Consider the following 12,113-nt stretch of genomic DNA (forward strand, 5'->3'; position numbering starts at 1 on the left):
ATTCGACCCACGGTACGGTCAATTCATTCCTGACAAATACCGGCGTGTCGCCGTCGAACCTCTGTCTCGTCCCGTATTCCACCTATTTCTTGTTTGGCCCCGTATAATGGCGCAAAATTGACAGTCTCTTCGCTGCCGCAGTAGGAGAGAGGGAACGCGAGACACGGAGGGATGGAGTTCGGGGGATTGCTGCACTCGGAGCTTTAACGATATACTTTCGCCTGCAACACGTATACACAGATAGTGTACGCAACTGTCGTTTCGACAACTCTCCGCGAGCGATGGACGCTTAAACTCTGTACGAGCATGTCGACACTATACTATATGCGTTTACACTTTTTCCCTCTCTCTCTCTCTCTCTCTCTCTCTCTCTCTCTCTCTCTCTCTCTCTCTCTCTCTCTCTCTCGTCGTTTCGATCTTCCCTGCTTTGCATGCTATAATTACTCATAGCCGAAAGTGCGGACGTTAACGGTAATCCGACGCACACGTTGATGTTCCATTCGAACAAGCTCTGGAAAAATAATAAAAGCTCCCGCGCCGCGGCTGCTCGTTAGTATATTTTACACTTGACGCCGCGGCGCTGTATTTGCTCGTTGAAAAAACAGCCCGTTGAAGTCGGAACGAATTCGTTACTTCGCCTCGATCGAGTCGAATGGCGTCGACGAAATGCGCTATATAGTCGCGCGCCCCCGTAATTTATACCGCGCCGAGCAATACTGGCAAACTGGAAGAAGAGCTGGCAAGTTGCATCGAAAATCGCTAATTGCCGGGGAGAGAAACTCCATTTGTGAGTTCACGACGATTGCCCTTTCCTCGTTACGATGTCAGCTCGGAGGGGTGCGAGCTAGTACCTATAGCGCTGCATCGCGAATTCGCTTTTCTTCTTCGATGAATTACTCCAGTCAGAGTTTACAAACGTTATTTAAAGTTTATATACTGCGACCCGGCGATGCAAAGTTCTTCTTCCCCCGGCCCCCTCCCCTCTCTCTCTCTCTCTCTCTCTCTCTCTCTCTCTCTCTCTCTCTCTCTCTCGCTTACCGCTGGTGCAGCGCGCAGCTTCCTTTCCTCCGCCTTTAATTCGCGATTAATTCAATTTCACGCTGTCGTCTGGCACGCGCGCTGCCACTTATTTCCGCCTGCTTAAAAAATGCATTAAATCTACCGGGGAGCTAGTTTCCGTCGGCAACTTTCGATGCCCCTCACCGCGCGATTTGTTTTACTTTATGTCGGCCTGAAGGAAAGCCGAAATAGATGGGAGGACTCTCGGGTGATAATAGTTCGGTCCGCAGGTGAACGCGATGTACCGAAGTCGATTCCAAGTATGCGGACGAAGCCCGAGTATACGGCGTTGTTATCCATAAAACGCTCGAGAGCGGGAAGACAATCGAATCGTGCGCGTCCACGACGAAAGGCCGACACAAAAGCTGTAGAAACAACGGCCGCTAAACAAAGAGCAAAATCCCATCCTCTCTCCGAAATCAATGGTCCTGTTTCCTGCGCAAATTAACTATCCCGACTGGGCACATAAATCTGTTAATCGGGTCGGAAAAGCAATTACAAAAGCTCGCGTATACAGTCCGCGCGAATTAGCGCTCACAATTCAATAAGCCATCCCAGAGGAGAGCGGCATCACACAGGTAGAGCAGTGCCAAGAGTCTCGCGTCTCGTCGCAGCGGTACAGTAGCAGCAGCAGCAGCGCAGCCCTATAGTCGACAGGCCGGAAACGCGTTGCACGTTACAGGCCCGTGGGGAGAGAAGGGGGTCGCGCGCGCGCGTGTGGGTGTGCGCTCGCGCGACCTCATTCGTCATCCGCGCGTTGCCAGAGGCTCGACAAGAGCCGCTCGTAGACCGTTTAGACGGGCACTTTGATCCTCGGCCAAAGGGCGACAGCGTCTCTGCAGCTCCTGTACTCTGCCTCGCGTCTCCCGCGCGGCGGCAGTCATTGTGCCGGCATTGTGCGCAAACTATATTACAACCGGAAGTGGCCACTGCCTCCCTTCCGCCAACCGTAATTCAGTGTCGCACGGCCCGCGGCACAATGCCGGGCGCCGGTTTTTCCCCGAGAGCTACTCCTCTCCTTGTGTGCGTGCACCTGTATAACGCGGCCACATAGACGCGCGCGAGGAAGACAGAGAACGCGACGTTACGCTACACTGAACCGGCGACGAAGCGGAGGTTACAGCAGCAGCAGCGCGCAACATTAAATTACAAGCGTGCGTCGTGCGGTTGCCACGAGGCGCTGAGCTGAGGGAAGAGATGCGATGTCGGTACCTGTGTGTATACGTGTATGTGTGGGTGTACACGTAGTCCTCTGCTGCGCTGATAGGTCACATCAGAGAACTCGGGTCTGAGCTGGATCAACGAGTGATATTCGCCGTAAATACGAAAAATGCCATTATATAATATATAATAAAAATGACTGCCGCAACTATTGAAGAATTTAATGCTTCGCTCGACGATGGAATTTCTTCCATTGGCGGGATTCGGTTTTCGAAATAGGCTTCACGCAAATTCAATACATACGTCAATCTGAATTCGTCGAAACAAAAAAAAGATTGCGCGGAGAGAAAGAGAAAGGGGCTGCAATGATGAAAAAAGACAGAGCGCCGCATTTGTGTCCTGCGGGACACCCGCATTTAGTTATATACAGCCTAAAACCTGTTGGGGCACACGCGCTCATATTTCGCAGTTTTTGCTTATGATGTAAAATATGCTCTACTGTTCACTTTTTTTCGCGAGAGAACTTCCGCCGTGCGTCGCTCTGTGTCCAGTTGCGAGAGTCGCTGCGGCGCTCTCTCTCTCTCTCTCTATCTCTCTGTGGTCGCGTAAATTAAAATTGCTGCTTAATGAGATGTGCTTCAAGCCGATGGCTCGGTCGCTTATTCGCCTCTCTCTCTCTCTCTCTCTCTCTCTCTCTCTCTCTCTCTCTCTCTCTCTCTCTCTCTCTCTCTCGTCTATTTGGCCATACTCAACCGCACGTGTGTTGGGCCGAGGACTTTTACTTTAGTAATACGATGCAGGCGACGAAATAATTACGCTAATCTCGCTTTCAATAATGTACACGCGCACGTCGAGCCGCATGCACGGCAGTTACGAAATTCCCGTAACACGTCTGTATACAGTTATACAGTACTAAAAAGTGGCATCTAACTATGGATATCATTAAATTTATACATCCGTCGTTATACTCTGCTCCAGCTCAAGCAGAGAAATTATTCATCAAAAGAATTATGCGCGTCTTGTGTTGCGCGAGCGCGGGCAATAACTTTCCTTAATAGTTTTTATACTTTCGATCGCATCCACTCTCTCGCGCACCACTGTAGCCGCCGTTTTGATTGCAGTGAGCTTATGCGCGCCGTAATAAAGGACGCGATGGAAAATCGTCGTTTAGCACAGTGCGCAGCGCGTACTCATGCAGTAGATACGCACTTCTTATACATCAGCGTCTCGGCAGCATCTGGGAAATTAAAAGCAAGCTGCACTTTCTTGAGAATGAAGTCGCGCGCACCTCGGCCGCAACTATTCTGTTTCCGCGAGCGAGCTGAGCATGCCGAGATTGAAATACAAATTTACGATAATGCTCGGACTTTATTGGCAATATGAACTTTCATCGCGCCACCAGCTGAGCACGCGCTACGCCCGCTCATACACTCGAACGGCGTCGTAAAGCGTCTAATTACTCCCATATCCGAGCGCTGCGTCTCGCTCAAGATTTTTCATGCTAATGTCCCCCAATCTGCATAATATTGAGCGTATATAACCGCCCGCGCGCGCACTCTTTTTCCCCTCGTCCCCCGACGTCTCTTTCTTGCGGGAGAATTTCGCCACTTTACGCGCGCGCGGGCCAGCGAGGAAATCGACCGCATGAGGGAGAGAGCACTGACGCTTCTCTCCGCAACTCCTTATCACAGACAAGACAGAAGCGTCCTTGTTGCTCGTAAGTGCCTCCTCCGCCGCCGCTCGACTTTGGACTCATCGGAGAGCAGCGCGCTGAGCAGTCTTCCAGCTCTCAGCTCGAGTCTTCAATTAAAGAGTGTGCGCGGTGTGTGTGTGTGTGTGTGTGTGTATATATATATATATATATATATATATATATATATATATAAGGCATCTTGCGTACACGTGTATACGTATAGTCGCCGCTGCTGCTGCTGTTTCGAGACTGGCCTAACAAGGCCAAAGACTCGGGACGTACGATGGGATCTTGCCGCGGGTTGACGACCTTTCCGATCTCTTGTGTCTCCTAATCCCTTATTAGATCTCAGAAACGAGGAGCGAGCCCCGAGAGCTGTGCAGAGAGCTCAAATTGAAAGATTCCTAGCTTGTCGAATAGTATAGAGAGAGAGAGAGAGAGAGAGAGAGAGAGAGAGAGAGAGAGAGAGAGAGAGAGAGAGAGGCGATCCTCAGTATTATAACAACTCGATTCGCCGATCGGAGGTCGACAAAATCGATTATTGAGCGATTCATTTTCGCGAAAATTGGACGCGCGAAATCGAATTATTTTCGTAATTTTCGCAAGCTCTTCCTCGATCCGTTATTGTTGTAGATGCAGTATATATGTGCAAAACCAGAAAAAACCGGACACTTTTGGGGGTCTGAGTGAACGAAGTTGAAATTTGAGGGCACACCTTCCAGACCAACTTTTTTGGGTTCCTTAGGTCACCCAGAACCCGAAAAACCTTGGGTTCCCAAGATTAAAAAATACTTATTTTTTTGCCAGGCAGTTTAAATTCTCTTATGGGAATTTAACATGGGAAAAATAAACGAAAATTAGCCACGGTCCAACTTTACCCACTCAGTGTCTGAAGGCGCAATCCAAAAATGTGTATTACTAGGATCGAAGTATTAGAAGAGAGCTTTAATTTGAGGGCTGGTGGGTTAAAAATGGTTGCCTAGGTCAAAAGTTGTCTAGGCTTGAAAATGGCAGAAAATCACAAATTTTTCTATTTTTTACGAAAATCAGTGATTTTTCCCATTTTTAAAATCCTTATAACTTTTGATCCCAGCGGTCAATTTTAACCGCTTGGCCCTCAAATTAAAGCTCTCTTCTAATACTTCGATCCTAGTAATACACATTTTTGGATTGCGTCTTCAGACACTGAGTGGGAGAAGTTGAACCGTGGCTAATTTTCGTTTATTTTTCCCATGTTAAATTCCCATAAGAGAATTTAAACTGTCCGGCAAAAAAATAAGTATTTTTTAATCCTGGGAACCCAAGGTTTTTAGGGTTCTGTGTGACCTAAGGAACCCAAAAAAGTTGGTCTGGGAGGTGTGCCCTCAAATTTCATGCACATATAGAAAAAGAGAGATTTAGAGATGGAGTAGTCGAGGAAATAAATCACTAAAAACGGCCCAACTGTCGATTTTTTGCGCAGTAAGACGGATTTTAATGTGGTTTTTTGCATTCGATTCGTGAGAGCACCTACAAACTTTGTCAACTAAATTGATTAATGAATTTTTTGAAAATGCATTATTGCATTAACAATATGCATTTTGGAAGTGCACTTCCAAGAGACACTAAATAAAAAATTTGCAACTCGGTAAATATTGATTTAAATGAGTCCAGTTTTGCTACTCGGGGTTTTTTGGAGTCGCTGAATCCGAATATCGCCACGGCAACCGTCTCCGAAGTACCTGATGCCCAGGGTGGACATTATCAACGTCTTCTCCTAGAGTTTTGTGGAAAATTGTGACCGAATGAGTCAAAACTCGTTACTCAGGGGTTTTCGAGGTCGCTGAACACGAATATAGCGACGGCAACAGTCTCCGGGGTTCCTGGTGCCCAGGGTGGAGATTATCAACGTCTTCTCCTAGAGTTTTGGTGAAAATTGCGACCGAATGAGTCAAAACTCGTTACTCGGGGGTTTTCGGGGTTGCTGGACACGAAAACCGCCACGGCAACCGTCTCCGAGGTACCTGGGGCCCAGGGTGGACATTATCAACATCTTCTCCTACAGTTTTGGCAAAAATTGTGATCGCATCAGTCGAAGCTCGTTACTCGGTGGTTTTTGGAGTCTCTGAACACGAATATCGCCACGGCAACCGTCTCCGAGGTACCTGGTGCCCAGGGTGGACGTAACAACGTCTTTTTCTGGAATTATCTTGAATATTATCATTTTTACCTCAATTAAAGTATGTTGTTCTTAATTCGGTCACAATTTTCGCCAAAACTCTAGGAGAAGACGTTGATAATGTCCACCCTGGGCACCAGGTACCGCGGAGACTGTTGCCGTCGCTATATTCGTGTTCAGCGACCCCAAAAATCCCCGAGTAACGAGTTTCGACAAATTCGGTCACAATTTTCCACAAAACTCTAGGAGAAGACGTTGATAATGTCCACCCTGTGCGACGCTGTGACTCCCAACACAGGTGCGCAACACCTAGAGCCCCGCATGCACTAGGATTTTTCTAAACGTAGGATTTGACCCCGATCATCACGTCTGGGAGAACGCTAGGGAGAGGGGAAAATGATCACACACAATAGTTACGTTTTATTGCACATGTATTTCGCCCAGCCCTTCCCTACAACACGGTGGCTGTAGTGCCTCCCGCGCACAGTTTAGCCACGCAGGGCTTACGCTGGGACGCTCAAACACGAGCCACGCTCGTGCAGCAGACGGCTGGCCACAGGCCCAGGTCCAGTCCGCTGACGGCTGACTCGGCTCTCGCTGGTCGCCGCGCGGCCAGTGTGATCTCTCTCGCGCTGTCTCTATCTCACGCACACGCGTCTCCTCGCACTGCTCTCTCTCTCTCTCTCTCTCTCTCTCTCTCTCTCTCTCTCTCTCTCTCCCTCTCTCTCGCGTGCGCTGGCCAGACGCCTCGCGCAGAAGACGTCTTGGTGTGCGCCCGCACTGCACACCAACACCCTGGTCTCTCGAGTTCTCTCTCTCTAGTGTGCCCGCACCACACTCGCCTCACTCTCGGATCTCTCTCTCTCTCTCTCTCTCTCTCTCTCTCTCTCTCTCTAATACTTTCTTACTCGCTCTCTCCCTGGTGGACGTCCGTCGGTGCTCCCGCCGGCGCCTCCGTGACTCTCGTGGACCTGGTGACGGCTAGCTTCCTCGGCTCTCCCACGCCAAGGCTGCTGGTTGCTCTGGTCCTCCGGACGATGATGGCGGACTGGCTAGCTTCCTTCCTCTCGTGCGGATGGTTGCTGGCTCGTCCGGGCGTCGGCACTTGCTCGTGCCAACGCGCTGCACCTGTGACTCTCTCACACTCTCGCACAACCTCGGGAGACTCTCCCAATTCTCCTCGTAACAGAGGAGGCCACGTATCTCTCTCGCACGTCGACGTACTCCGTCGACAGTCGTGAGAGAAGTCCCCGATTTCCCGCTCGTTCTCGCGCTCACTCTCCACTCGCGCTCGTCGGGCCCGCGCATCTTCCTCGCGCCTGATTGGCTGGCAGTCCGCGCGGATAGCGAGTCGCACATCGGCGCCCGCTGATTGGCTCGCGACATGCGGAGGACCAATCAGCGCGCGCGCCGACGAGGCTCACTCTCACGCCAACGATGCTCACTCTCGCGCTAACGTGGACGGTTAGCCGGCCCGTTCCTCAAACTCGAGGTCAGGATGGCACCGACAACAACAATCCAACTCGCTTGTTTCTTCCGCGCACTCAGAGCTTGGCCGCATCGAACGAGATTCCTCGTATCGACGCGGCTGCGACGTTTGCAACGTCGCACCTGGGCATCAGGTACCTCGGAGACGGTTGCCGTGGCGATATTCGGGTTCAGCGACCCCAAAAACCCCCGAGTAGCAAAACTGGACTCATTTCCATCAATATTTACCGAGTTGCAAATTTTTTATTTAGTGTCTCTTGGAAGTGCACTTCCAAAATGCATATTATTAATGCAATAATGCATTTTCAAAAAATTCATTAATCAATTTAGTTCACAAAGTTTGTAGGCGCTCTCACGAATCGAACGCAAAAAACCGCATTAAAATCCGTCTTACTGCGCAAAAAATCGACTGTCCATTGCTTCATTTCCTCGACTAGAGTGGTGTACTAAAAGTATACCTGTGAGTCGGCCAACTCACAGATCAGTAATTTCCCGGAATGAGCGCAGAATTATATAGGTATATTAGAGACCGCGATGACGTGTGACATGAGAACCGGACGAACGAATCAACGTGCGCGCTTGTGGCAAACAGGATATAGTGGGCTGAGCGCGCGATCTTGTTTAATCAGCCGACGTTGGCAGCCGTCGTCGCGCGTCATATTTCGCCTAATGACGCGGAATAATGAAGACGGTGAGGCAATCAGCGAGGAGATGAGGGCCGGCTGCGTGACCGAGCAAACAGTTCGTCAAGCGAACGCGGCACCCTCCGACCCAACCGCACCACTGCGGTTAACGACGCTGTATATCCGCCTGTCCACTTGGCTGGCCATCAGTACCCCCCCCCCCCCCCCCCCAAACAAGAGACGCGCACGACGAGTATACAATCGTAGTAGTTATCCAGCCTTTTCTCTTTCACTGTCGTACGTGTGTTATATATAATCCACAAATGGACGCGATAATGCACACGCTTCTCGCTGGAATTCGGCTGCTTAATTCGCGCGCAAGCAAGCAAGCAAAACGTACCTGCAGCTGAGTGTGTATACACATTACACACACACAGACGAGAGCGGTATCGGTGCGCGTGTTCCGAGGGCGCAGTAAATCGCTTATTCACGGATTCTCCGCGTCACATCTCTTACCATCTCTCTCACAGCGAGAGCGCAGTCCGTTTTCTCTCTCTCTCTCTCTCTCTCTCTCACTCTCTCTCTCTCTCTCTCTCTCTCTCTCACTTTCTCCGTCTCTCCGCTCTACACTGTTCCGTTTCCATTCTCGTCCCCCCTCTCTTCTCACACGTTCGTAGTATCCGACTATATACGGCGAGTAATAGCGCAGAACTACCCGCTCCGTGCGAGCGCCGAGTTAATTCAGTTCGTTCGGGTACATTCGTTGCTTTAATCGCGGCGCTCTCGGGCTTGATGAAAATTAAACTGCCCGTCCCGCGTCGACGTCGTAAAAGCACGAGGGAGAGCGAGAGAGAGAGAGAGAGAGAGAGAGAGAGAGAGAGAGAGAGAGAGAAAGAGAGAGAGAGAGAGAGAGAGAGAAAGCAGGTATACGGAGGCACATATAGAGACGAGCTGCTGCACAGAGTGAGGGCAAGGTGTCGAATTTATTGTCGCCACCGAGGTCTCTGCCGCGCAGGGAGCGAAATGAATTATAATGAAATTCGTTAGCGCCGGCCTGGAAAACTTTGCACCTAGCTCTCGCGCAAGCGCGAACCCGAGCTTTGCCTCTCCCTTGCGGCGGCCTTTTGTACAGCGCCTGCACGTATTATACGCGTGTGTGAGAGGGAATGGATGAGGATAGGATTCGCTGCGGGTTTTTTTTTAAGTGACTTTTGAGTGAACACGTGGAATTTCGCCCGCATAGCCGAACAATTAGTGTCTCTCGTTTTATGTGGAGGTGCCCCGTACGTGTGTATATTCTATACAGATACATGCGTGCACCGCGCGGGCATGCTTAATTTTACGTCCCGTTCGACTTTACGACGTAATTTGCAGTTCGCATTATAAATTTTACTGTTATTGCGGAACAAAACGGAACGTTATGGAGCTTTGCCCCCTGGACTATGCCTTATCTGTTTATGTCGCGCGCTGCTTGGGGACGCTGTAACGGTCTCTCTAGCGTGAGTTATTCTATGAGCCGCAGGCAAACGACTAATTCATGAAATATACAGCGATGAATCGAAGCTACCTGCACTGATAGCCTAACCCTTTGCGTGCTTTGTGTTTCAGTCCCTCTGTACAGCATCAGCGTGGTGGAGGGAAAATCCATCGAGCTTCCCTGCAACGTCACAGCGCCTGGTCACGACACCCTTGACATGGTGTTCTGGTTCAAGGACAGCACGGGGCCGCCGTTTTACACGTGAGTACCTGTTTTGCTTTTAATACCGAGTACCGAAACTCGCAGCAGAATGAAGTCTGATGAGGCTGCGCATCAATGCTCGTGTCGCTCTGCAAACTCACCTATACTGCTCGAAACTTTCGAGCTTGCACCGGCAACTTCAGCTTTTCCACCCACGCACTGACTTCATTTTATTTGGGCGGATCTTCGAGGCACAGTAAATTCCATCTGCCTATTTTGGCTACGTGTTTCGATAACTTTAGCCGCCTGTTTACTTAGCTTTTTGCGAAATATACTGCTCGAACTTGTGATTCGCGGCCCGTTATAGTGCACTTTGCAACTTTATTTTACACTCGCGAGTAACGCTTCGAAGCTGCATTCTCGGTTGATGTTGAGTGCAGCGCGCGTTCTGCTCATTATAAGCACGCGGAACTTCTGCAAATATTTTTCTCGAAATAGACAGCGAATAAAATCCGATAGATATATTTACGTTATTTTCCCAACTTGTATGCGTGTGCACGATTGGTATTCGGATCTCAATGGTTAAGTCGATTTAGCCAAATATTTTTTGCGAAAGGAAAATCTCGCCGAATTCAGCGGATTATTCGGAATTGATAAAGCGGGAACGGCCAATATTTTCCGATGAAGTGCTGCATGGTATGTCTTGCAGGCATGTACTTCAAAGCTCGAATCGTTTAATGGCATACTTCATCACAGTGGATCACCGACTGTACGTAGCGTAATTGCGAAATACTGAACGACGCGATTGCGTTTAACGTTCCATCGGATTTCGGATGTATAGATTAAGTACACGCATAACCGATATTCAATTTTTTTTCAATTTTGCCAAGCAGCACACGGTTTTGTGACCGGATTTTCCAACGCATCCGCCCAATCGAACGCATTTGATCCTCTTCGAAATTGAGCGCGATTTATGAAATTTTGCGAAAATTACGTTTGACATGCGTTTGCAGATATTTCGCAGTTTAATTTTTCATTAACATCGTAGAATAATCGCGATCGCTGATTAATTTCGCGTACGCTCGCAGATTTCGTTCATGTCGCATATAATATACTGTCAGCATCAAGCTTATCGAGGTTGTTTATAATAAGGCACAAATAAGCGCTACAGCTGCGAGGTGTAGCTTTAATAAGATTCTGGTCCCCGTGAGCTATAGGGGGGATTATGATCGCGTGAGCCCTAGTGACATGTAATTATGGTGTGTCAATAAATTTCAATGGTGTCCCGCACCTAGTCGATGTTTCCTAAAATCATCTAGGCAGCTTTATTGCCGGATAATTGATAACCGACGTACGGAGCCGGGGCTCGCTGCTCAATTTGCTGAACAGGCCGAAAGACCTTCGCGAAACTCGTTAACTACGCGAACTCGGCCCCCAAAACGTCGCGTCTCACTCGACTTCTGACGATGTTAATTTATATCTTCCGAAAGCTGAAAGATTTCTTCGAAAAGTGAAAATTTTTCGCCACCCGACCAAACCTAGACGTAACTACTGGCGGTTCGACGTATTTCACGAAAAAAAAGAAGGAAACGGCGATCAAACTAGCGGCTTGAACAATCGATCATCAGTCGGAAGCTTGATGTAGTCTACGCATCCTCTGCCAGTCTGCCGCGTAAATTGGCAAAATATTCGAAATCCACATCCGAGCACTCGATAGAGAGAGAGCCCAGGTGCGCACATGCATACGCGAAGTTACAGCATTCGAAGCGCAAGCGCGCGGCATACGCACTAATTATAACATACCTATAGGTCAGAGAAGCTCTCGGGCGCTGATATGCGCGCTATGCCAGTGACGGACGCGGATCATCAGCGCGAGCGCGCGCTTGCGAGCTTTGTTCTGCCTTTCTCTCCGCGCTGCTGCGCTCGTCATCCTCTGAGCGCGCTATCTCTTCGTGTTATCAAACATTTGCGTCGGAATTCCCCCTCCGCATACGCTGCTCATGCAGCTGGCTTGCGAACGCTTGATATGCGCTTGTACACGCGTGTGAATATTGCTCGCGGTGACAACGCTTGCTGCTGTGCCCTGTCTTGGTTTTGTTGTATTTTACGTCTATACATAGCTTTTCCATTATAACGCCTTATCGCTATGCTTTGTCAAAGCGATAAATAGAATGCAGTATGTTCCAGTGAATCGGCCAATTTTGATACTCGTGACGTTGTTCTGAATCTTTCAGGAGCTTTTGCAGAGCTTTC

The 12,113-nt window shown here is 49.4% G+C and overlaps 1 protein-coding gene across 1 annotated transcript in view; it reads left to right on the forward strand.

The window, feature by feature from the left end:
- LOC100120465 (nephrin) overlaps positions 1-12,113 on the forward strand; it is a 324,223-nt gene that overhangs the window by 109,483 nt on the left and 202,627 nt on the right. The window contains exon 2 of the mRNA XM_031929953.1: positions 9,791-9,920. Coding sequence (XP_031785813.1) covers positions 9,791-9,920 — 130 coding nt within the window. The remainder of the gene's footprint in view (positions 1-9,790; positions 9,921-12,113) is intronic.

The sequence above is a fragment of the Nasonia vitripennis genome, chromosome 4 (genome assembly GCF_009193385.2).
Source record: "Nasonia vitripennis strain AsymCx chromosome 4, Nvit_psr_1.1, whole genome shotgun sequence".
Taxonomy (NCBI): Eukaryota; Metazoa; Arthropoda; class Insecta; order Hymenoptera; family Pteromalidae; genus Nasonia; species Nasonia vitripennis.